This window comes from Pelobates fuscus, chromosome 1 (genome assembly GCF_036172605.1).
Source record: "Pelobates fuscus isolate aPelFus1 chromosome 1, aPelFus1.pri, whole genome shotgun sequence".
Classification (NCBI taxonomy): Eukaryota; Metazoa; Chordata; class Amphibia; order Anura; family Pelobatidae; genus Pelobates; species Pelobates fuscus.
Window position 1 is genome coordinate 12,205,222 of NC_086317.1, and position 26,774 is coordinate 12,231,995.

At 43.1% G+C, this 26,774-nt stretch overlaps 2 protein-coding genes across 2 annotated transcripts in view; one reads left to right on the forward strand and one right to left on the reverse strand.

Annotated features, from left to right (window-relative positions):
* The window catches only part of LOC134601598 (gastrula zinc finger protein XlCGF17.1-like), a 75,094-nt gene extending 73,322 nt beyond the window's left edge, over window positions 1–1,772 (reverse strand). The window contains exon 1 of the mRNA XM_063446121.1: window positions 1,716–1,772. The gene's annotated coding sequence lies outside the window, so the exon portion shown is untranslated. The remainder of the gene's footprint in view (window positions 1–1,715) is intronic.
* Window positions 1–26,330, forward strand: LOC134601605 (cystatin-B-like). The gene is made up of 3 exons (XM_063446129.1): window positions 1–143; window positions 25,057–25,158; window positions 25,617–26,330. The coding sequence occupies exons 1-3, from the start codon at window positions 6–8 to the stop codon at window positions 25,731–25,733; spliced, it is 357 nt and encodes a 118-aa protein (XP_063302199.1). The 5' UTR covers window positions 1–5; the 3' UTR covers window positions 25,734–26,330.
* The last annotated feature ends 444 nt before the right edge of the window (window positions 26,331–26,774 follow it).

Genomic DNA, 26,774 nt, shown 5'->3' on the forward strand with positions numbered 1-26,774 from the left:
AACCAATGGCTATAAATGATCTTATTCTGTCTGCTATATTTCAGTGTGGATTTTCTTATCAGCGTCTAACCATGTCAAGGATGGTTGGAGGTTTTGGTGAAACACAGCCAGCAACCCCAGAAGTGCAGGATATATGTGATAAGGTAAAAGGGTAGAAGTGGGGGGTACCTATTAAACAAGTGTCTTATATGGGAACCATTTACAAGGTAAAACATGCGTATCAAGAGCAACAATATGAAAGTGTGTAAAACTAATAGTCATTATATGAGTGAGCGTCTATTGTAACAGTACTTGGAGAGAATGCTACAAATAACTGTTATGATGATGGTGTGTGTGTACACTGATAAGAGACTGGTAATATGAGGGATCTGGTATAGCTGCGCTCTCGCCATATTTCGTGGTTCTGTCTGCCATAATTTATGGTTCTATCCTTTTTGCTGAAATAAAATCTGCTCTAATTTATTTCTCCACTGGCTGTTCTGTATGCAGAGTGCTGGGTATATAGATGCTCATTTATTCTTGTTTCTATATATATCTGTGGCTCTGAAGATCACCAAGTCTGTTTGCCCCTAAAGGGTTCTAATGGAGTCTATTGACTAACTAGGTTTTGAGCAGTAGACCCGAGTCATTGCACTTATTCCCTCATCAAAATAAAATAAGCCTAATAACTGAGCTGACAATTTAGTTGAATGGTTATTGATCCCTTGTTCAGTGGCCAAATTGGAATCTTAAAGGGACACTCCACTGCCCAAAAAAAGAGATACCTACTTTAAAAAAAACACACCCCTAAAAACATATATATATTTATTTTCATTGGGTTATATATCTAACAAAGGATTGTAAAGGTTGCAAGTCCTCCCTTCTAACCCTGCCCAGACTTTATTTCCAGTGCAGCTCACCGAAGTCTTTGCAAAGCACATGCTTCCTCTTGGGTCTAGTTCTTAACTCCATCAAGCATTAACAGGACCAGTTGTCTCACAGCCAGGGGGGTGTAACAAGGTTACTCTAGAATAGTGACCATTTCCAAATGAAGAGGACAGATTTTTCACACAAAACACTGCAGCAAGCTAAACTGCTTTAGGGGTCTGGAGTGTCCCTTTAAGATATATTCAAGATTACATTGACTAAGTGACCTCTTACCTTGGTTTGTGGGGAAAATTTGGGGACAATTCATGGTCTTTAACTCCGCAGCAATTCAACATTACAAAATTGTAATTATGCTAACGTAGTGTACTTATAATCTTAATTTTGGTAATGACAGGAGGCGAGTGGTTTGAGAGTCAATTCAAAAGAAGTCTAAGTGTGTAAGGAACTTGGGGTGGGAGCGTTTACAGCCAGTTTAGCAGGAGATTTGTATACATTTTGAGCATTTATATTTCTCTTTTTGGACAATGAGGATAGATAGACCTAAACGTGTTTCTGTCTTCGTGTTTTTCTATATTTCTATTTCATTACAAAATTAAGCTCTGAGCTCAAAGTACACCCTGTGCATTAAAACAAATCTGTCTGCATGTTGTTAACAGACGTAATAGAGCCAGTAAGGAGCAAACTATTGTCTCCCCATTCTCCCCCCCCCCCATATTTGCATGCACTTTGCATGAAAAAAAATCCTAGTTTAATCCAATGTAGTCAACGTTTCAGTTCATGACTATGAACTTTCCTCAGGACACAAATCATACATATCAATGCGGACTATAAATAAGGAAGACTCTTACCCCATTCCGATCCCCTGTGTGTCGGCGTGGACCTCAGCTCCCCCGCAATGATGACTCGTCGTCTGGCACTTCTGATTCCGTTTCTAGGACAACGCCTAAACAAACCTCCATAACAGCCGTGCCCTGTGTGTTTACCCCACCTATCAGAGTATAAACACCGCCTTAAACTGTATATTTAAAAAAAGCCTATTACTAATGTGATCGCTGCATATCTGATCACTAAATGTGAAAAAGTCTATCAGACCTAGTAATCGAGTGCCGAGAGTGTGCTCGAATTTATAGGTGTGCAGGCACCATAGTGTGTGTATTCTAATTCAACACTTGTATGAATGTGTATAATGGCAATTCTGGCTCTTATAGATTATTAAAGTGACAGTGCTACAATGTGCCAAATTATGTGTTAAAGTGACAGTGCTCAGCAGAAAATGTCTACATTGAAAGTGGAAAAACAGTACTTACTGTGTGTCCCAAATATTCAGCTCTCAATGTCCTAAATTAATCACATGCACAGCAAACCATTGTAATGAATAAATGGGAACATACTGGAGCTAGGGAGAACAGGAGCTAATTGTATGCTTAGAGGCAGATACTGATCGTTAAAGTAATATGCAGAGGAGTACAATATACTGAATAAAATATTAAACATGGTCCCTAAATTACTACTAACTATAAGACTCTCCATGGAAATGATTCTGATCTTTTCTGTCTGCACTATACCGACATTATGTCTATAAACACTTATACGGAGTGTTAAGTAATGGGCCAATATTGTATAATTAAAATCCAAACGATCCTAGGCCTATTGATTAAATTGCAAAAATGATGAATTTTCATTAAGTTCCTTGATCCAGAAGGTCTCTCTTTGTAACAATAGGGATGCTCGGTTGCCGCTTCTTCTCGAGATTGGGACTTGGTCAATTGCTATACATTTGAGGGTAGTTAGTGGGTGTTTATATTCCAGGAAATGCCTTGCCACCGGCTTGTCTGTATTTCCATCCCGAACCGCAGTCCTTATACTTGATCTATGTCCACGGATTCTGTCGCACAGTTGTCTCGGTCTTTCCCACATAGTTTAGTCCACATGGACATGACGGCTTCTAGATTACATGGTGTGTTTAATGGAATATTTTTTCCATGTATGGGGATGATCAAAAACTTTCGTAGGAATAAGGTGTCCACATGTGACACACCCAAGGCATCTGACGCACCCTGGATTAAGAAATCTTCTCTGATCCTGCAAATAACTTTGTTCGGGATCCGTGCAGACGAATAGGTCTCGCAGATTTCTTTCCCTCTTGTAGCATATCATGGGTTTCTGACGAAATACTGTAGGTAAAGAGGGGTCAACCGCTAAGATGTTCCAATTTTCTTTCACTATTCGTGCAAATTTTCTGCTCGCGGTGTTGTATTTCATTGGAAACGTTAAGCTCTGTGGTCCTTTTGGACGAGTTGTCCCTGGTTTCTCTTGAATGGCTTGCTGTGCTCTCGATAATGCTGCATCAAGTGTAAATCGATAGTGAAAAAAGTGAGAAGTGCTCTCTATCCAATAAAGCAGCTATTCACCAACAAGGAGTTCCTTTTACCTTGTGAACAATAGAAAAAAACAGGCACCTAAATTAGGTGGACAGCGCTAAGAATTATTATAATAAAATCATACATACACAGGTAGCAGCAGATTTTGCAATTATGTGTCTTAGTCTTAAAAAAACAAACAAAAGGGAAATAAAAGTACAATGATAGTGCAGTATGTTATGAATAATATGGTTATAAAGATATATTCCAAAGGGGCACTCACGTTTTCCAGAGCTTGAAAAAAGCTCTATTTTAGGAGCCTGGATGGAACAATCCCCGTCTAAGGATTTATTTTTGCTGGTATCAGATTCCCAAGGTAGTGCAATTCATCATATGGAAAAAATAAGGGTGCATACCAATGGTACAGTACGTATGTAAAAGTAGGATAAGTAAATAATATTTGACCTACTTACATTTGCTAGAGCAATGACCTGCTCTAGTGTATGGAGCTTTAGGTGGAACAATCCCCACCTAGGGATATATGTTGCTCAGGAACAGCAGAGTGATGGTGAGAGTATAAGAAACTCAAGAGTGACTGGGTATTAAAACAGAATCTTTATTAATAAACAGAATGAATAAAACTATTTAAAAGTGAACTATAAATAAAACCAGTCCTTGTTCGCAATACTTAATCTCCACTTGATATGTTTCGCTTACAGCTTTCTCAAAAGTGAATCAAGTGTAAATCGATTGTACCCCCATTTAAGAACTTCTTATACATTTCACCAATTTGACAATCAGCGTTTTCAGGACAGGAATTATTCCTAAACACTCTTAAAAATTGGTGTCTGGGAGAGATTTTTTGATGTGCACTTGATGCATGGAGGATGGTGTTTCGAAAAAAGTTTGTATTCCAATTTATTGTTGATGAATATCTCTAGGTCTAAATATTGTACCATCTCCTTATTAATGTTGGCTGTCATCTTGATTGCGCTAGGGAGGTTGTTAATCTCTTGTACAAACTCTTTAGCTTTAGCTTCTGTGGTTCCCCTCCACAAAATCAAAATATCATTGATGAAGCGTACATACTTAATGATCCTTTCTGAATATGGTTTAAGTATGTGCTTTTCCTCGAAAACATGCATGAATGCATTCGCATACATGGGTGCCATTGCTGCGCCCATGGATGTGCCGGAGCACTGCATATACCACCTGGCTTCGAACCTGAACTAATTCAATTGTAGGGTCAACATAAGAAGTTCCATGATAAATTCAATAGAGGGACCATGGTAGTGTGGTGAACTGGATAACGTTTCTCTCATAGCTTCTATTCCTGCTTCGTGAGGGATTGCTGTATAAAGACTTTGTACATCTAAAGTCACGAGTACAAAATTATCAGGAATGTGTTTGATTTTATTCAATAAGTTGATCAATTCATGTGTCTCTGAAACATGTTGGTAAATTTTGCACAGTTTTTATTTTTATTTATTTTTAATAAAAAAATAAAGATATTGCGCTATGGGTTCCAGCACTCCATCAATTGCCGACACTATCCGGCGTCCAGGGGGTGTAGACTTTTATGTATTTTGGGCATAGTATATAGAATTGGATTCTCGGATTGCTTTTCTTTATAGAAAAAAAAAAAAAGAATAATTAAATCCATATCAATGAATACCGCCTGTAAGCCCATCTCCAATACATCTTCAATTTTTCTCATTACCTCTGTAGTAGGGTCCTGTGGTAAAGGAACATAGGTATTTTTGTCTCAAAGTTGTCTATTGATTTCTTCAGAGTAGTCTTTGTAGTTGAGAATAATGCCTCTACCCTTGTCTGCTGGTCTCAAGACGATCATGGGGTAATTTGCCATGCCCTTAATCAGTTTGTGTTGTTCTTTAGACATGTTACTATGTTTTGGTTTGTTTCTTGAGGGCTATATCTGTGCCCGTTTTTAAAGATGTAAGGTATCCTTTGATGGAAGGATGGCTTTGTGGTGGATCAAACAAGCTTTTCAGTTTGAATCTAGGTGTCGAATATATAGCCTCCTTTTCCTGTTTGCCTTTTTCAAAAAATTCCTTGTCTCATTGTTAACCCAAATTTAAACATGTCCACTTCCCATTGGAATTTGTTGGGTTGAGTAGTTGGAATAAATGTAAGTCCCTTGCTAAGAATATCTGTCTGTTTCTTGGTCCGTCAAGTGTCTATCCGATAAATTAAATACTGGGGTTACTGTCGTAATGGAGGTTTGCCTCTTGGACCAGTGTTGGCGTCCTTTTCTGGCCTCTCCTTGTGCGCCCTTGCTTTCGTTTTTGCTCCTGGTTGTGGGCCTCTCTGGTTCTAAAAAAAATGACCAGATATTTGAGGGGTTTTCTGTCTCTGAGCCAGATTCACCCGACGTAATGCCGATCGTCAGCACTGATCACATTAGAAACAGGCTTTTTTTTTTTTTTTTTTTAAATATACAGTTTAAGGCAATATTTATATTGCGATTCACTTTGATAGGTGGTGTAAACACACAGAGCACGGCTGTTCTGGAGGTTTGTTTAGGCGTTGTCCTGGAAATGGACTCAGAGGTCCCGGATAAAGCATCATCATTGGGGGAGGCGCTTAGGTCCACGCATGTGCAAGGGGGAGAGGAGCATGCCGACACACAGGTGATCGGAATGGGGTAAGAGTCTTCCTTATTTATGGTCCGCATTGATATGTATAATTTATGTCCTGAGGAAAGTTCATAGTCATGAACTGAAACGTTGACTACATTGGATTAAACTATGAATTTTTTCATGCAAAGATATATATATATATATATACACACACATGCACCACGGTGCTCTTTCAGCCAAATCAACGAATCTCCATGAAGAAAGGCACACACTGGGCTTTTTGAAGAGAATTATTTGTCTCTATTCATAACTCACGGGTTACAGCAAATCAATGTTTCAGTCCATCATAGGACCCGTGAGTTATGAATAAAGACAAATAATTCTCTTCAAAAAGCCCAGCGTGTGTGTGCCTTTTTAATATATAATATCAAAATACACATACAATGATATTGATTAAATATATGTATAATTTATTTAAATATGTAAATACATTAAAAAAAGTGTTCGTTCTAACTGTATTTTAAAATTAATGTATAGATATCAAAATACATGTAGAACAAAATGTGTGTGTGTGTGTGTGTGTATATGTATGTATATATATATATGTATATGTGTGTGTGTGTGTGTGTGTGTGTGTATATATATATATATATATATATATATATATATATATTACATAACTATGTTGTAACGGCTACCCAGGTAGTGAGAGGGTTGCTGTGTAGTAGTGGAGTTACTTATTCCCATCCAAGTGAAGAGTCAGGCATAGCTATTAAAAGAGCAAGGTGGTTATGCTGTAAATCCCCTTCCAAGAACGAGACAAGGCTACGTTTTGAAGGGTCAAGAAGAACAAAATTTTAATGGCAGGTACTCTCCTTTTATGTGATTTTGCCCATGCAAGGGAGACACCCACATAATAACACAACAACCAATAAAACATAAGGTACATCTCCTCCCTTCAGATAAGCTTGTAACCCAATTAACAAAGACATTTTTCCCCAAGTTTTGGATGTACCCCAAATACCTGGGGTATATGTATAAATCCAGTAATAGCCCTATTCTGGGGGACCAACATATAAAACAATCAGCTCATTCGGTTCAGTGGTTCGGGAGATATGGGACTTTAAAGTTTTGACCGACAGCACAGGCAAAGTGGCCGAAAATAGTTGCATGAGTTTTGGCCTTGCGGTCGGTCTTTGTTCGCACATTAAAAGTCTCGAAAGGCTTTCCATCCGTGCGTAACTTGACGTTCACCAGAATCCCCATATGCTACTAAGTCTTTCTACCGAACGGCAGGGTGTTCGGTAGTTTTGGCACAAATTCCCGGTGCTATGGAGGTCTCAGCGGTGTTCGCCTACTCGAGTGTCCGATTTTTAGTTCCAGACACTTGACGGCAAAACACTGCTGTTCGGGAGTTAGGATGGCCGCGAACACGTGTAAAAGTCCCGAAATGGCGGCCACCCAAGAAGTAAAACAAAGCATTTGTGCATTTCCCATAAGAGCTGGATGTACCGATCAGTGAGGTAAATTACCACTTAATTAGGTAGCAGGGTGGTCCGGTGTTCGGTAGTTTGCATTCGTATGATGAATGCTGGATCCATACCGTCTGGGTCTCACAATAAAGCGACTGTTTTAGAAGACACGAACTGTTATAAAGAATAATCCCCACGAAGCAGGTAAGCACATTCAATTATATCCAGTTTTGATGTCTTTTACTGGATGTACAATATGTCATTATAATCCACGGTCTCTGTTCCTGTATATGTGCCCGGTTAGCTCTTAAAGGGCCGGTAGCAGTAAATATTCCCAGGCATAAGGTAGGGTTTTGTTACATAGGTCACTTTATTAAAGGGACTCTCCAGTGCCAGGAAGACAAATGATTTTCCTGGCACTGCAGGCCACCTCTCCCTCCCACCTCCAAAACCCCTTCAGTGACTTACCTGAGGCAGCGCCGATGTCCCTTAGTGCTGCTTCTGGGTCCACCCACGCTCCCCCATGTCACCCAGTGGGGGAGACCTAATGCACGCGCATTAGACCTCTCCATAGGAAAGCTTTTCAATTCTTTCCTATGGGTATTTTAGTGACGCTGGAGGTCCTCACTGGAGGACGCTATAGCACAGAACCTGTGCTATGAAGCAGGAAGTGCCCTCTAGTAGCCACTAGAGGAGGAGTTAACCCTGCAAGGTAATTATTGCAGTTTATGAAAACTGCAATAATTACACTTGAAGGGTTAAGGGCAGTGGGAGTAGGCACCCAGACCACTCCAATGGGCAGAAGTGGTCTGGTTGCCTGGAGTGCCCCTTTAATTACAATTTGCAGGACCATGCCAGTAGTCCAGGGAAATTTAATTTGCTATCACTATATTTAACCCTGTAACTTTCCAAGACTCCATAAAACCTGTACATGGGGATACTGTTTTACTCGGAAGACTTCACTGAACACAAATATTAGTGTTTCAAAACAGTAAAATGTATTTAATTTTTTTTTTGCATTTTTCACACGCAAACAGCACTTACACGGACGATATAATTGTGATACATTTTACAGGTTTGAAACACTAATTGTGTAGCGTGAAGTCTCCTGAGTACAACAGTACCCCTCATGTACAGGTTTTATGGTGTTTTCAAAAGTTACAGCGTCAAATATAAGGCTTGCATTTCAGTTTTTTTCACATTAAAATTCGCCAGGTTGGTTATGTTGCCTTTGAGACCATACGGTAGCCCAGGAATGAAAATTATCCCCATGATGGCATACCATTTGCAATAGTAGACAACCCAAGGTATTGCAGATGGGGTGTGTTCAGTCTTTTTAGTAGCCACTTAGTCACAAACACTGGCCAAAATTGGTGTTCACATTAGTTTTTTGCATTTTTCACAAACAAATGGCCAGTGTTTGTGACCAAGTGGCTACTAAAAATGACTGGGCGTACCCCACTTGCAATACCTTGGGTTGTCTAATTTTGCAAATGGTATGCCATCATGGGGGTAATTCTTATTCCTGGGCTACCATACGGTCTCAAAGGCAACATAACCAATCTGGCAAATTTGAATGTGAAAAAACTGTAACATGCTATATTTGACCCTGTAACATGCTATATTTGACCCTGTAACATGCTATATTTGACCCTGTAACATGCTATATTTGACCCTGTAACTTCCTAAAATACCATAAGCCCTGTACATAGGGGGTACTGTTTTACACGTGAGACATCGCTGAATACAAATGTGTATTTTATTGCAGTAAAAGCAAACCGTATTATGACACTCACCGTTAACATGTCGCATAACAATTTTTATTTTTTTAATTATTTTCCCTTTTAATATTTTATTCATATTAAATTGTTTCATACCTAAATATTTGATGTTAAATGAAAGCTCTCTTTCTCTCACATTCTCTCTTTCTCTCACATTCTCTCTTTCTCTCACATTCTCTCTTTCTCTCACATTCTCTCTTTCTCTCACATTCTCTCTTTCTCTCACATTCTCTCTTTCTCTCACATTCTCTGTCTGTCTGTCTGTCTGTCTGTCTGTCTGTGTTTATGGAGTTGGGTTGGGATGTTATTCCCAAGAAAGTGATGTGGTCAGATCTCCAATCAAAGGAGAAAGCAGCTGTAAGTCTGGCTAGGGTTTCCGCTTGTATGCCCATCCCCATGGCTTGGGTCTTAGATGTTGAGTTTATAATACGCACACACACCCCCCCCCCCCCCCCCTGTCGGCCTTTAACAAAGCCCACTTGATCTGTGTGAAGCCCACTTGATCTTGTGGTAGTATGCGTCCTAGTCGCTGGGCATATATTTTTGCGTAAATTTTGGCGTCTGTGTTTAACAGGGAGATGGGATGGAAGTTTTGGGGACAGGTGGGTGGTTTTCCCGGTTTGGGAAGTGTGATGACATGGGCTAGTAAGTCTGGCTAGGGTTTATGGTGTTTTTTGGTGGTTTTTGGTGTTTATGGTGTTTTTTGGTGGCTTCGTTGTATGCCTTCGTGAGGTGTGGTGTTAGTGTGGACTTGAACGCTTTATAATAGTGTCACATATTCATCCGCTTATAAAAATGTGGTTAATTACACTTACTGTCCACACAGGTAAAGTTGTGCTGAGCACAGGGCTGCCATCAGAAATTTTGGGGCCCCTGACAAAGCACAAGGTCTGGGCCCCCCCTCCCTCCCGGGCCCGCCCACGCCCACGCCCTACCTAGTCCGCTGACAATGATGCAGGACTGAATGTGGTGTGTATGGTGGAAGTAAATTAGAATGTGTGTAATGGATGTAGTGTTTGTGTGTATTAGATAGTGTTTGTGCAGTGAATGCAGAGTGTGTGTTTGTGTAGCGGATGCAGTGTGTATAGTGAACGCAGAGTGTTTTTGAGTAGTGGATGTAGTGTGTGTACAGTGATGTAGTGTGTGTTTGCGTAGTGGATGTAGTGTTTGTATGTACTAGATAAAATGTGTTTAGTGGATGCAGTGTCTGTAGTGGATGTAGTGTGTGTATTAGACGCAGTGTCTGTGTATAGTGAATGCAGAGTGTTTCAATTTGTGTTGAATGTAGTGTGTGTACTGTGAATAAAGGATGTCTGTGTAGTGGATGCTGTGTGTACAGTTAATGCATAGTGTATGTTAGTGTAGTGAATGCAGAGTGTGTGTCAGTATAGTGAATCCAAAGTGTGTGTCAGTATAGTGAATCCAGAGTGTGTGTATAGTTTAGTGAATGCAGAGTGTGTGTTAGTGTGTAATAAATGCAGAGTGTGTGTTAGGGTGTAGTGAATGCAGAGTGTGTCAGTGTAATGAATGTAGTGTGTGTAAATTTGTAGTGAATGCAGAGTGTGTGTTAATGTGTAGCGGATACAGAGTGTGTGTTAGTGTAGTGAATGCAGAGTGTTAATGTGTAGTGAATGCAGAGAGTGTGTTAGTGTGTAGCGGATTCAGAGTGTGTGTTAGTGTAGTGAATGCAGAGTGTGTGTCAGTATAGTGGATGCAGTGACTGTGTTAGTGTGTAGTGTATGCAGAGTGCATGTTGTATTAGTGAATGAAGTGTGTGTATTGTATTAGTGTATGCAGTGTGTGTGTTAGTGTATGCTGTGTGTGTTGTGTCAGTGTTTGCAGAGTGTGTGTTGTGTCAGTGTATGCAGAGTGTGTGTTGTGTCAGTGTATGCAGAGTGTGTGTTGTGTCAGTCTATGCAGAGTGTGTTGTGTTAGTGTATGCAGTGTGTGTTGTGTTAGTGTATGCAGAGTGTGTGTTGTATCAGTGTATGCAGTGTGTGTGTGTGTTGTGTCAGTGTATGCAGTGTGTGTGTGCAGGGCCGTCTTTAATAACGACTCACTCCCTGGTATGCAGTTGTTATGGTACTTTTTCAGTAAACCAAAATGTTTAAGTGTCTATCTGTTCCTGTCCAAATTAAAGAGAATTGAATTGCGTATATACGCTGAAGTAATTCAGTCTGACACACGGAGTTCAGGTTAAAATAACTTCGAGGAAATTTATTGGCAAGTGCAGAATCAGCGGGCGCGCAGGCCCTTTTAAGAGACATTTTCGTCATCATTGATTATCAAGATATCAGTGAATAAACATCATTAATTGGATTAATTGTTAAGTGTCTGGGTTAGTGTCCACCTATCAATATAATTAATTGGATCAAAAGCTAAGTGGTTAGTCCCGTGTCCACCCACCAAGAGGTGGTACTTTTTCGGACACGGGTGGGGGACAAGGGGTCTTGAGCGTCATTTTACTCGGTCGGTGATGTCAAATCTCGTGGTTAGGTGCAAGGTCTCTTATGAATAGAACATTTCATTACTACTGTGTTCTCATGGCCTTTAAATTATACTATGTTGCGAGTTAGGGGAAATTCAACAGTTCCTGGGTTAGTCATATCCTTATGGAGAATACAGTCCTTGTCTATTGTATTAGATGTGCTGAGAAATACTGTCATGTAATGTAGTTTTCATATGAAGAAGTCAGGTTATGAGGACAAAATGGAGGATTTGTCACAGTATCAGGTTAATACAGAGTTAGAGCAGCAATTCAATATAAATACAATAAGATTTTTTTAATAATTCTACATCAGTCCCCCCTATGAAATGTTAGATTCTAAGAGATAAAAACTTTATTTGTTAATACCAGAAGACGTGTTAGCCCAAAGGCACAGAAACCCCGTGGCCGCTAGCTAGGTGTTAATGCAAAGTGCAAGTCTGTCCCTATTTTCTGACCCTACTAGGCTAGCTCATCTGTCAGTATGGCTCTCGAACACTTCACACCCAAGGGTATCCCATGGCAGCTAACCCACCACTTCTCCACATGGGGCCTTTACCATTCACCGACAGATGCTGTCCCTAAGGTGGTCCCTTCCTAGAACTCTCGCACTTTATCATCAAAAGGGATGGATTGCAGCGGCAAACAGGGTGAGTTGAGATCCTGGAAATCTTGGTCATCAACATCAAGTAGTGTGAAAGTGGGTGCCGCTTGGTCAATAGTCTTCGTGAGAGCTTTCCTCAGGCAGGGGAAGACACAACAAAAGAGAAGAGCAAAGATAAAAAAAGAAATTAGTATTGCCATACCAATATGCATTAAAGCCTTTTTCCAACCCGTCATCCAACCAAACCATCTGTCCCAGGGATCTTTTATCCCGGAATTCCTTTTTAATTCTTCTGAGAGGTCATTTAATTTTGCTATGGCTAATGTAACTTTACCATTAGGACCTGTGTTTTCTGGGATGTAGGTACAACATGTCATGGTGTCGGGCAAAATTTTACATACCCCTCCTTTTTCGGCTAGGATCATATCCAGGGCTATTCTATTTTGGAAGGCCATTTGGGATGTTGCCTGCAATTGTTCGGCTAATCCCTGGAGGGCATCTCTGGTGTAATTAACGAAACGCTGTTGATTGTAATAAATGTAGTTTATCCAATTTAAGTTCTTGTTTGCAGTAACTATGGTAAAAATTGATTCAAATCCTGCAGCAACTTCATCTCTTGCTTTAAATTCATTGGGTACCCCCCTAGGCACCCCAATGGCATCAATGTAAATGTGAGGGTCAAAACTTCCTTTTACTGGGGCTTCACGCTTGGCCTTAGTGTGGCTGGACTCATGGGTGTTGGTGTGTGTGTCAGAAATAATGTGTATAGGCATAATGGCCTTGGCCAATGTACACTCCCCCCACCACTCTGTGTCCATTCTGGATCTTAACTGTAAATCCCCACACAACCAGTAAATATCTCCCAGTGACCTAGTGTGCTGCTGCAGCAAACGTACAGGAACAGTTCTATATGTAGTACAATAACCTGCGGGAAAGTTACCCACAAATTTACCAATCCCATCATGTTTGACATAGCAAGTGTAATTACCTTTATATACGGTAACACCATGAGGAGGTCTTACATTTTTGGCTATAAGAGGATACTCCGCTGTCCATGCTTGACATTGAGACCTGTTGAAATTATATTGGTAGGCAAAAAGACTTAAAATGCATTTTTCTTCATCTACTGGCAGGGTTAAAGGTACAGTGCCCAGATGAGGCCGGGCACCACCACACACATAGCATGCGGTTCGGTTATGTTTGTTGGCATTATATTTCATCCATTCTAACCATAGGTTAACATCATTAAAACCTGTTTCAGCGGCCATAGTATCTTCAAAGGTGGGGTTAGCAATGGCCATCATGTCCTTAAAGGACTGGATGTGTGGTTTTAATGGGTTTGTGACCATATGAGTAGCTCCTTGCCACTCAGGGGAATTACACATATCTTTAAGGTAGAAATGCCCTAATTTAGTATAGGAACCCTTTTTCCAGTACATTCCCAATACATACTGGTCTGCATCTGTTGGGCTTGGATGCTCAACATTAAGAATTAATTTCATTGGTGTGCCTCCTCCAGGCTTTCTCAGAGTCATTCTTTGAAGGAGGGACCTACCATGATCATCTACTTTAGATAAGGCACTTTTTGGCTTGTAGCCCCAGGAAGGTCCGGCATTCCATCCCGCCGCCCCCCAATGGCCACAATTATGCCCCCATTGTTTGTCAACTACACAAACATATGGATCTTTTACATGAGGGATATCTCTATAGATATTCTGGATTTGTGTTGTAGTGAATGGGCATTCTACGATGTCACAATAATCAAAGGTATAGGTAGCCACACGGGTACATGATGAATTATACCAGAAGGTGTACCCACTAGCATCTTTAGTGATGGCTACTTGCTGGGCCTTAATTAAACTAATTAAGGAGACAATGTACCAGAGGTACATGGTTGTGCGGTATCTGCTTCCTCTGGGGCAGGAGACTTCTTGCAGTGGGAAGCGTGGATCCAATGTGGCCTGCCGGCCAATTTGACGGAAGTTGCGGTGATCAGGAGAACTTGGAATGGCCCGTCAAATCTTGGTTCCAGGGTGCTTTTCCGCACGAACTTCTTAACCAGAACCCAATCTCCGGGAAGCAGGTTATGGGTACCTGTGTTCAGATCAGGATCTGGAATTGAAGAGAAAACTTGGGCATGTATTTTGTTCAAGGCACTTGCAAGTTCAGTTACATAGTCTACTAAAACATCTGATTGAAGCTGTAACTGCTGTGGATAATAACAACCTAGCCTGGGTGCTGTCCCAAATAGAATTTCATATGGGGATAACGAGTGTTTCCCTCTAGGTGTGTGCCTAACGCTGAACAAAGCTATTGACAGACTTTCTGGCCAGGGCATTTTTGTTTCTTGTGACATTTTTAACATTCTGGCTTTTAGAGTGCCATTCATGCGCTCTACTTTACCACTACTTTGTGGGTGGTAAGGGGTGTGGAAGGCTAGGGTCACTCCCAGAGCAGTCCAAATTTCTTTAGTCACTGTTGCTGTAAAGGCTGGGCCTTGATCACTTTCAATGACTTCTGGAAGTCCAAATCTACATACAATGTCTGTAAGTAGGCGTCTTGCGGTTGTTTTTGCAGTGATATTGGCTACAGGGTAGGCTTCTGGCCATCCTGAGAACATATCCACCATTACTAGTGCATATTCATGAGACCCACTCTTGGGCATTTGGATATGATCAATTTGAATTCTCTGGAATGGGTACATGGGTTTTGCTAGGTGCTTTGCAGGCACCTTGATTGGTCTTCCTGGATTGCATTTTGCACAAATGACACAGGCCCTGCAGAAGCTGTTGATCAGGGTTGTGATTCCAGGTGCTTCATAATATTTTTGAATGAGGGCGGCCATTAGGTCTTTTGACAGATGTGCAGGCCCATGGGCCCATTGGACAACTGCTGGGTATAAGCTTCTTGGAAGGCAAAATTTAGAATTGTTGTAGTAAATTCCGTCCTTTAGGACAGCTCCTTTCTTCTTCCATTTCTGGATTTCTTCAGGGGTAATTATAGCTTGTTGTTCTCGTAGAATTCTTAGGTCAGTAGGAAGAGTTTGTAAGGTAAAGATAGGAACTTCTTCTTCTTGACCGGACACTTCTTCATCCACTTCCTGCAAATCTCTGGCTGCTTGCTTAGCAGCCTGATCGGCCAAATGGTTGCCCTTTGCTTCATCTGAATCCAATTTCCCATGTGCCTTTACTTTCAAAACGGCCACTTCTTCAGGGAGTAGGAGGGCATCCATTAGTTCCTTGATTGCAGAACTGTGTTTGACTGGTGTACCGGCAGTGGTAAGAAATCCTCTTGTCTTCCAAATGAGGCCGAAGTCATGTGCCACACCCAGAGCATATCTTGAATCTGTATAGATGTTGGCACGCTTTCCCTTGGAAATCTTGCATGCTGAAGTCAGGGCTTGCAATTCAGCTTCTTGCGCAGACATTGCTGGCGGTAGAGGTGATGACTTGAGAACTTCCCCTGTTGTGGTTACGGCATATCCTGTATGGTATTTTCCTTCTTCATCAGCATACCTTGAACCGTCCACAAACAGAGTAAAATCCGGATCCGGTAATGGATTCTCATGCACAGTTGGTAAGTGTACTGTTTCCATTTTCATCTGTTCGAAACAGTCATGAGGAGTTTCTGGGTCATAGTCATTTGTTATAACTAGGTCTTTAAATTCTTTTTCCAGGAAATGTCGTGGCCATGCTTCAAGAAGGTCAGTTGCTGGGTATTTGGCAATGCCATTTTCCTGTAGTTGTGATTCATCCATGGTGGCCCATAATTTTGCCATGGGCCCAAGGTCATTCCATGATCTTGTCTTTAACTTGGTAACAGGAATATGTGGAATAGCAGTATCCCAATGATGGTATAGGTAATTGAGTTCTGGGGGCAGTTGGATCAGGACCATGCTGTTGCCTTCCGAGTCACAATAGAAATCTTGGGCAGTGAGCTTTACTTCAAACCAGTGGTAGAGCTCATCTTCATAGCAAGGTTCAGGAGTAATGTCTGGCTTGTACCACATGGTACAGAAGGCGTAATCTGGACCTTCACAGAGAGGTGTCTTGTCCTCGTGAAAAGTTAAATGTGGATGCATTTTCTTGATACATCCGCAGAGAAGGTAAATGTAGGTTTCATCTGTGACAAACCCATAGTAGATACCCCCCTCAGGGAGTGGAAGAAGAGTGGATGGGTTAAGAACTTGACACCTTTGTATAGAAATGTTGTCAGGCAGAAGAAGATGACATTGCAGACGTAGGTGTCTAGCGGGAGACACGTGCTTGAGCTGGACTTGGTTGATAATGGCAGAGATGTCATGAGGGGCCAAAACAACCAACGGGTGGCCAAGGACCAGGTCTGAAGTTCTTTCAATAAGTTCTCTTGCAGCAAAAACAGCCCTAAGGCAGGAAGGGGTCCCTCTAGCCACAATGTCCAGTTGGCATGAAAAGTATCCAATAGGCCTCTGGCGGCCTTTTAAGTCATTAGTTTGGGTAAGAACTCCTGTAGCATGACCTAGTCTTTCAGAGACAAATAATTTGAAAGGCTTGGTATAGTCTGGTAGGCCCAAGGCAGGAGCAGAGACAATGGCACGTTTAAGAGATTTGAAATTGTCCAGAGCTTCGTTGGTCAGGCCGAATGGATCTGACTTGAGTGCATCGTAGAGAGGTTGCATAAGCAGAGAGGCCTCTGGGATCCATGCTCTGCAGTAGGAAATGAGGCCTAAGAAGGCATGAAGAGATTTTGAAGTCCTTGGGGGTTGAATGTCCAGAATTGTTCTGACTCGGTCCCGAGTGAGATGTCTGGTACCTTGAGATAGGCAATGTCCAAGGAAAATCACAGAGGGTTGACAGAATTGCAGCTTGAGAAGCGAAGCTTTACATCCTTGTTCTGCCAAATAGCAAAGCAGACTAATTGAACATTTTTCAGTAGTGGGTATATCATCTCCACAGAGCAACAAATCATCCACATACTGGAGTAAAACAACTTCTGGGTGTTCAGCTTGCCATGGGTCAAGAATAGTACACATGGCTTTGGCAAATTGACTTGGAGAATTTTGTGCCCCTTGGGGCATGACAGTCCATGTATATTGTTGCATTTCATGGGTGAAAGCGAACAGGTATTGACAGGATGGATCTAGTGGAACACTGAAAAAGGCATTAGCTAGATCAATGACTGTGAAATACTTTGCAGAAGGTGGGACGCCAGAGAGCAGGGTATGGGGGTTTGGTACAAGAGGGGTGTCCAGGACAGTGGCTTCATTGACCGCACGGAGATCCTGAACCATCCTGTACTTTACTGGCTCACCTTTTAGAGTCTTCTTCTTCACAGGAAATAATGGAGTATTACATTCTGATTTACACTCCACTAAAGCACCCTTTTCCAGGAGCGCTTTGATGTGAATAGAAATGGCTGCAGCCTGTGCTGGTTTTAGAGGATATTGTGGTTTCCTTGGTAACTTAGCTCCTGGGATAAGCTTAACCACCACAGGTGGGACATTTAGATGACCTATATCCTCTGGGCCTGAGGACCATAACTTAGCAGGCACCTGAGTTTTTAACTCATCTGGGAAATTGGACCTAGGTTCTGCTGCTTGCTCATTGGGTATATCTAATTGCAGCATCAAAGGTAAGGAGCATAGGGCTGAAGTGTCAGAAACAGATAGAGGTGTAGACATTTCTACCTGTCCATCTGGAGTGAAGGTTATAGACGCCTGCAGGCGTGAAAGGACATCAGCGCCTAACAGGTTAATTGGGCATGTGGAGGAAACTACAAAACGAGCAAGTAAGCTTGTGCCAACCCGCAGAGGGGTTGTTAGAGGACTGTGTCTCGGTTGGCCATCCACTCCAACACAGGAGACATCAATACTTGACAAGAAAGATGGGTCTGGCAGGTCTTGTTCTCTGAGAACACTTCGGGCTGCGCCTGTGTCGATAAGAAATGTGGTAGGTTGGCCTTCAATGGGTAAAGTCACTGTGGCAAGTGGCCCCCCCCCCTTATCCCCTGTAAACACTGCCATGACAGGGGTTAATGACACAGGTTTGCCAATTTCCTAATCATCATCTGGTTCCTCAACAATTGGAACCGTTTTCATGGTCTTAGGGACCGGGGCAGGCTTGGGAAACTTTTTGGGCTCCCCTGTAGGAAACTTTTTGGGCTCCCCCGGTTCCCTTTTGGGTTCTGGACAGTCACTTCTGTAGTGTCCCTTAGCCCCACAATTAAAACATGTTACGTCCTCTAACTTGACACCCTTGGTGCCAGGGGTGATGGGGGTGGCACGGGCCACCATGAGAGGAGCTGAATTGGGTCTTCTGGGGGTTTGGGCAGATTCCAAACCCCTAGCAACTAGGAGTAACGTATCTAGGGGAACAACCTTGTATTCAGGGCGTGCAGCAATGATTCCCTTGCGTATGGAATCTTTAACACCTTGGACAAACGCACCTGATAGCATTTGTGAATGAATTTTGTCAGTGAGATCAAATCCCAAATCTGTAAACATTTGATATAATCTTGCATGAAACCTTTCCACTGATTCTCCTTTGTCTTGCACAACATCAGTAAGGCCAGCAGCTTGATCTGCAAGTTTATCCTTAGCCCAATCTCTCAATTGATTGCAAAAGGTTACTCCGGAGGGATAATCAACATCACTTGTAAGCAGATCTGTACTGAGGTGGCGGGCCATGCTGGGCCAATATGCATCCCCTGCTTTAATAGCACAAATGCTCAGTAGGTCACGCCAGGCGGCGGAATAAGTCTTTTGTATCTGAACTATCCCTCGGTAAAAAGGCATAGGCTGTTTCTCTGGGTCAGGGAGAGATTTCATTAAAGCACTAGCTTGTGTGGGGTTAAAAGCGACATATTTAGGAGGGGCCTGTTCTCCCCGACCCTGATGGCCGAAGGGATCTTCAATAGAACGGTGGGCTCTCGCAGCCTCCATTGAACCCTGGGACAGCCTGTCATCCTCTTCCTCATCTAGCTCTATTATCTGGGACCTTCTGCGTGAGGGGAACACCTGAGGAGACAGGGCCGGGGGATAGGAGGGAGCTCCGGAGGCGGGAGTTGCCATTGGGTCATAACCTTGGGACCGGTAATCACCGGGAAGCACCGGCATCAGGGGTGCTGAATGGCTGGGGGCCGCCATATTGGAGGTGGGGAAGGAAGTTGCATTGGGGTTAAGGGAAGACGTGGCGGCCATGTTGGATGTGGGCACATCCGGGGCAGACTGAACCGGACTGGGCATGACCGGAACCTGGGGAGTGACTTGGGGAAAGGGGTATGGCCAGTGAGGATAGGGGTATGGGAAGGGGTATGGCCAGGCCATTTGGGTGGGAGTTGGGGCGGAACCTGGAGTGGGCAGTGAGGTTGGGGAGGGATTAGCAGAGGGGGTGGGAAACTGGGTTGTGGTCGGGGCGGGCGAGGGAGAGGGTGGGGAAGAGTCAGTAAAGGTGCCTGAAGGAGGAGGAGCCGGAGTGGGATCAGCAAGATTGACAGTGGCAGGAGAGGAGGGGTTAGTGAACTGGGCAGATGCAGATGGGAGGGTAGGATTATCTACGGAGACAAAGTGTGAGGAAGGAATGGCAGATGAGATGTTAGCATTAGACTCAGAAGGTGGCTTGGGGATGGATGAGGATGATGGGAATGTTAGGGAGGGAGAAGGGGAAAAGTAGGATCCATCAAAATTTAGGACCGGGCAAACGGGAGAGGTGACGGGATGGGGATTGGGAGGATTAATCAGCTGGCAATCTCCCATTACTGACTGGATCTTTGGGATAGACATCCCCCGGGCGCCATTTTGGGGCGCTGGCTGAGGAAGAGCCCCAGCAACACAATTATTATGGTACACAAACATTTTCACACCCTTGTGAATTATTTCTTCTTCAACCCAACCTTCTTGCTGAATAGCCTTTGCTACTCTGTACCATGCTTCAGCTGTTTTTAATAAATCATAATTTGCAAGCTTGCCTTTCTTTTCCATCAACAATCTACGCCAACTTTCTGGTTGTAATCTACCACATGTCGGCACAGCTATTTTACAAACTTTTGCAATCTTTTCAACACCTTTAACCATCTCCTCACCCTCTCTGTCATCAACTAAATCACATGCTAACCAGCCCTTACTGGGCTTACTTAAATCCTGCCCCATGATCCCTTCTCCCCTACACCAGCGTCCCAGATATAGGGAAAGATAAGGAAAATTGAACCGGAACGTCTACAATGCTCGACTGCCACCTGAGAATCGTGGGTCTTTCTCAAGTGCGTCTTCCCAAAACGTAGACTAGTCACTGAATCCGCCTACCCGGGGTGGTAGACACGGATTGGAGCGAGGTGAGAAGTGTGTGACCAATCACTTCTCTATTAAGAGGAATGGGAGTGGATAGTATAATAGTACAGGAAGTGTAGAAAAGGTAAAGAGTAAGGGAAGAAAAATCCTTAGAGACAGATACAGGAGTTTAAATGACTCCACATTAAACAAACAAGACAACAATACAGTTGAAATACAGTGCATGCATCACAGTTCAAATGAAATCAACAGTAATCCCTTTCCTTCTACATGTGCTTACTCCAAAGTCACCTTTCTCAACCTCGTAGTGTCCCCGCTCGGAGAATGACTTCCTCAAGTCTCACTACCAGCGGCCAAGGATAACAGCTAACACCGGTCCGAAATCCTTTCTAGCCTCCCTCGTTACAGCAGTCCACTTAAAGTGGCCACGCCACCCTCACTCCCGTAGTGCCCTTATAAAACCCACTCTATAAGTCTCACTACCACGTGATGCGGAAAACAAGCAATGCCTGCCTGAATCCCCCCAGGAAACTGAGTCCCCTGCCACAAGGCTAAGTCTCCTACCACAGTTAAAATAATCAGTGGACCTTCAACTCAACTAGAGCCGAAGGGTCCGGGTCAGGACGTCCCCAACTCAACTAGAGCTGGATGGTCCGGGTCAGGACGTCCCCAACTCAACTAGAGCTGGATGGTCCGAAAGCGCACAGTGAAGCTAGCTAGGCTATCAAAGTGACACAAAATTGGATCACAGGAAACTATGATTCTACACAGATCCCACAGTTCCACAAACTTCTTTTTCCTTACAGCCACAGCCACGAGGCTCCTAAAAGAAGTAAACAGGCAAAGAAGACCCCCAGGAACACATCCACAGGTCAACCCCCCTTTTTCCCTACAGCCACAAACACGTGGCTCCTAAAAGGAGTAAAACAGGCAACAGGACTCCAGGCAAATCCCCCGGGTCCACCCCCCCCTTTATCCCAAAAAGGGGAAAACAGACAAACACAGGACCCTCAAGCAAACTACCACTGGTCCACCCCCCCCCCTTTATCCCATAAAGGGGAAACAAATAAACATTCAGCCCGGGCAACCAAACTAGACACACCCAGGCAACAGATAGACTAAATGCAGGTAACAAATGGGTAATAAGACTCCGGGCAAGATATTACCTGTCTTTGATGTCCTCCCGGGAAGCAGTCACAGACACGTGGACGGGTCAATCAAAGGGGCCGGAACATACCGGTGGCTCTGCAGAAGTCTCTACCGTGTACCTGGAGGTGATCAGTCTCCCTTCCTTCCCCCTGGATTCCTCCGTCCACTCTTGTCTTCCTTAGGACGGCTCACCGGCCAGACATAGCCCGGAGTCCCTGTTCGGGCGCCAAAGTTGTTATGGTACTTTTTCAGTAAACCAAAATGTTTAAGTGTCTATCTGTTCCTGTCCAAATTAAAGAGAATTGAATTGCGTATATACGCTGAAGTAATTCAGTCTGACACACGGAGTTCAGGTTAAAATAACTTCGAGGAAATTTATTGGCAAGTGCAGAATCAGCGGGCGCGCAGGCCCTTTTAAGAGACATTTTCGTCATCATTGATTATCAAGATATCAGTGAATAAACATCATTAATTGGATTAATTGTTAAGTGTCTGGGTTAGTGTCCACCTATCAATATAATTAATTGGATCAAAAGCTAAGTGGTTAGTCCCGTGTCCACCCACCAAGAGGTGGTACTTTTTCGGACACGGGTGGGGGACAAGGGGTCTTGAGCGTCATTTTACTCGGTCGGTGATGTCAAATCTCGTGGTTAGGTGCAAGGTCTCTTATGAATAGAACATTTCATTACTACTGTGTTCTCATGGCCTTTAAATTATACTATGTTGCGAGTTAGGGGAAATTCAACAGTTCCTGGGTTAGTCATATCCTTATGGAGAATACAGTCCTTGTCTATTGTATTAGATGTGCTGAGAAATACTGTCATGTAATGTAGTTTTCATATGAAGAAGTCAGGTTATGAGGACAAAATGGAGGATTTGTCACAGTATCAGGTTAATACAGAGTTAGAGCAGCAATTCAATATAAATACAATAAGATTTTTTTAATAATTCTACATCACAATCACGGCATCCATCCCAATGCAGTGGCGGCACTAAAATAGAATGAATTTTATTGGGACACCCAATTGCAAGATTGGACTAAAGTTAGAACCCCATCTGTCGTGCAACTCCAACAATGCTTTGACAGCTGGGGCTCTAACAATTTTCCATGCTTGCAGGGTTGTATTTAGCACTGTTTTGTGTGTTTGAATGTAAGCATGTGTTTGTATAAAGTATGTTTGTGTGAATGTGTTTGTATGTGGTACTGGAGTTTGAATGCAGGTGTGCATTTATGTGTAGTGTTTGTTTTTGAATGTAGGAGTGTGCTTGTATGTAGTGTTGAAGTTTGAATGGAGGGGTGTATTTGTATATAAAGTTGCGGCTCAGATGCACAGGTACATACTCTGACACACAAGCAGATACACAGATACATACACTGACTACATACAGATAAGCAGGCACATACACTGACAGACATACTGACACACACACACAGGCTCATATACAGACATACTGACACACACTGATCAACATACTGACACACATACACTGACAGAAATACTGACACCCACACACAGGCACATACACTGACCGAGATACTGACACACACACACACACTGACAGACACACTGACACCCATATACACTGAGAAATACTGACACACATACAGGCACATATACTGATACACACAGACTGATATACTGACAGACAGAGACTGACACATGCATGCACATGCACTGACAGACATACTGACAAACACAAATATATTGACACACAGACATACTGACACACAGACAAACAGACATACTGACACACAGACAAACAGACACACAGACAGACAGACATACTGACACACACACAGATATATTGACACACAGACAAACAGACATACTGACACACACACAGATATATTGACACACAGACAAACAGACATACTGACACACACACACAGACATACTGACACACAGACATACTGACACACATGTGAAATGTACATTTTTAAACACACCCTCCAGTTTCCTACCTTTTGCTGGAGGGTGGATTTCCTGGGGTCCAGTGTGGTGCCTGAGGATGATGGGAGTGAGGATCCCCCATCCTCACTGCAGCCTCGTCCTCTCTCCCTCGCGACTCCTCCTGCCACCTTCCATGCAGCTCCTCTCTTTATGGGAGGAAGTGACTTGCGGCTGTCACTTCCTCCCAGCCTGCTGCCGGAAAGCAAGGGGCCCGGTCGCGGTGTTAAAGGGAAAGAGCGCCCGACCGGGCCCCTGCTGATACAAGCCCTCCAGGTGGCCCTAAGTGCATGGGCCACCCGGTGGGACTCAGAGGACGGGGGAAAAAGTTTTACATATTTTTTTTTTTTCATTTAATTACCAATTTCTCCCCCCTCCCTGCTTACCTTTGTCCAGGGAGGGGGGAGATTCCATCCCTGGTGGTCCGGTGGGGGGCCCCCCGGCTCCCTGTTATCGCAGTGGGGGCCCAGGCAGCACACAGCTTCTCCTCTCTCCTCATAATTCTCGCGAGACCCGCGGAGCGTTGCCATGGCAACCGGGTCTCGCGAGAGTTATTACAAGAGAGGAGAGAGGAGAAGCTGTGTGCTGGGCCCCCTCTGCTGTAACAGGGAGCCGGGGGCCCGCGGCTGCACACATAGATAGCGATATTCGCTATCTATGTGTGCAGAGAAAGAAAGTGGGGCCCAGGACTGCCAGAGCAGTCCGGGCCCCCCAGGGCCGCCGGGCCCATGACAACCGTTATGGTTGTCACCCCCTGATGGCGGCCCTGGCTGAGCATCAACCTAATCCACAGAAGGGTTAATGCTGAGCAGCAATTATGCAAATGGAAACCTGATAACTGACTTTGGGGTCAAAGGCCGGTTACAACCTATCAGATCTAGAGGAGGGGTATTTAGGCCCAGTTCTCATCCTGCTCAGTGCCCTGTCGTGGTTTCCCTTGTGGTTGTCTGAGAGCGCGTTCCTGTTATTGGTTTTCTACCTGGTTTTTGACTTTGGCTTTGTTTATTGACTTCTCTATATTCTGGTATCCTGACTCCTGGCTTTCCTTATCGCTGTGTTCCCTGACCTCGGCTAGAATTCTGACTATTATGTACGTTAAATCCGGCCATTCTAAGGACCGGTAAAACGTTACTTATTTGTCATCCGTGCTATACAGTTTCACGTGCTGGATCATACAGTAATCCTGACAAGCAGTTGGCGAAGCCATCTGGGCCTGGGGCCTTGCCCATTGGTAATTGCTGTATTGCCCTGGTCACCTCCTCTTCAGTAATATTGGAGAGCTCTTGTTGTTGGCAGGGTGTGAATGATGGCAAAGGAATCTCGTTTAGGTATTGTTGTATAGCTTTTTTGGGGGGCTAATGTGTTTGAGCGTCATCCCCTAGATTGTATAGGGAGGTGTAGCAGTCTGCACATCTTAATTCATGGTTTTACTTACATTTATGTTGATATAACTATCGCTTTAACATCCATTGGAACACTGTTGCATTCTGTGTGGAAGTAATAATCTAAAATTTTATATTTCGCAGATCAAGCCAACGGTTGAAGAGAGAGCTGGAGAAAATTATGCGATTTTTAAAGTTACAGAGTTTAGAAAACAATTGGTCAATGGAGTAAACTATGAAATGAAGGTGCATGGAAAACCTACATGTGCATGAGTATTTGCAGGGCTTCCTTCTCACTTTCCTTTGGCTAGGACAAACGCAGTTAGTATCCTGATTCCCAGTACTTTTTGAGGTTTGCAGCTAAATGTTGGGTGCTCAACATAACAACTTTAATTCATGTCCACCCAGGTTTAACTCAAAATCCTGACCTTAGGACCAATTATTAAACTTTAAAACCTTATGAACCATACTCCTTGTTCCTTCACTGTATTTTCTCTGTGGGAAGGTTTAATCTCATTTAAGGCTTGAATAAATCTGGTGCTGAGGGGTGGGATGCAAGCTCTCTAATATTAGAGGACATTATTATGCAAAACAAGTTCCCAAATACGTTTTGGTTAATTGCAGAAGGAGATATTGCCTTTAACAGTGGACTGTTGGGTTCAGAACATAGTCTTGGCTTTTCCTTACATAGTTTTCTGTTTCAGGTTTCTACTGGCGGAGATAACTGTGTCTTTCTGAAGGTTTACCAGACCTTTGGTGGAGAATTGTCTCTCTCTGCTTATCGGACAAATAGAAAACTAAACGACCCTTTCGTCTTCTAGACGTGGACATGTCTGGCCTGCTACAGAATCTGCCAGACCCATGAATTCCATTCTCCAAACTGTGGAAACTCTTCTGCTTGCTTCTATTAACTGCACACATAAGGAGATATATAATACAAATATTGGCACAGAGTGGTAAATATCTGTTCACTTTTTAGAACACTAACCCAGAATTACTTCTCATTTTTCTTTAATTCCAAATAACTCAACAAAGTTCTAATTAGAATGTTACCAGGACACAATGTAAACCAGTACCAACCTACAACGTCTAGGTCCATTGCTGATCTAGTACTCAGAACAAGCTTTACTCCTACAAAATATTTACAAGGGCAGTGTAACTGTGTCAACAATATTGAAGATCGTTCTACTTATCAATACTAGCTTTAGGAATGGGCAATTCATGACGTATTATTCCCCAATAGATAACGTACTTTCACTGCTTCTGTTACCATTTAAACCATTGACCTCTTATCAGAATCTGCCAAGAATGGCCAACATCTCTATTGGTCAATATATCCGCACTGGAAGTAGAATTTGTCTTGTATCTCTTATGGTTTTGTAGCACCAGTCAAAAAATAAAATACTTTGTAAAATAAACTCTGGCTTTTTTTTTTTTTTTATTGTATTATCCAACTTGTCATGTGCTGCCAGGTTCTTTGTGCATTTTGTGCATCAAGTCTTGTCACAAAACCGTAAGTATTGCAACATTTCCGGGTGACTCTCATGGGCCTTTTATCCAATTGCATGTTGCACCATATACCAGCCTGACCCTCCAAGCAGCCGCACTCGGCACCCCTAATGTTCAGTCGTTCGGCTATTCCTTGTATTTTTCCCTTTTTTAAGCATTCACATGTTAAATCATACATCAGCCTATTCCTACCAGCGGCTGCATTTGGCCCTGCTAACGTTTGTGGGCATTCTACGATCTTGTGTATTTGCATGTTGACCTTAATCAAGCTTTTCAATAGCAGCTGCCTTTGGTCCTTCTACCGTTCACAGCCTTTACATATATTCAAATTGCACATTAAGTGACCCCAGTAT

Coding starts and splice junctions, on each gene's coding strand:
- LOC134601605 (XM_063446129.1), top strand. CDS start 6: ATGGCTATAAATGATCTTATTCTGTCTGCTATATTTCAGTGTGGATTT. Junction 144..25,056: donor TGCAGGATATATGTGATAAG/GTAAAAGGGTAG, acceptor TATATTTCGCAG/ATCAAGCCAACGGTTGAAGA. Junction 25,159..25,616: donor GAGTAAACTATGAAATGAAG/GTGCATGGAAAA, acceptor TTTCTGTTTCAG/GTTTCTACTGGCGGAGATAA.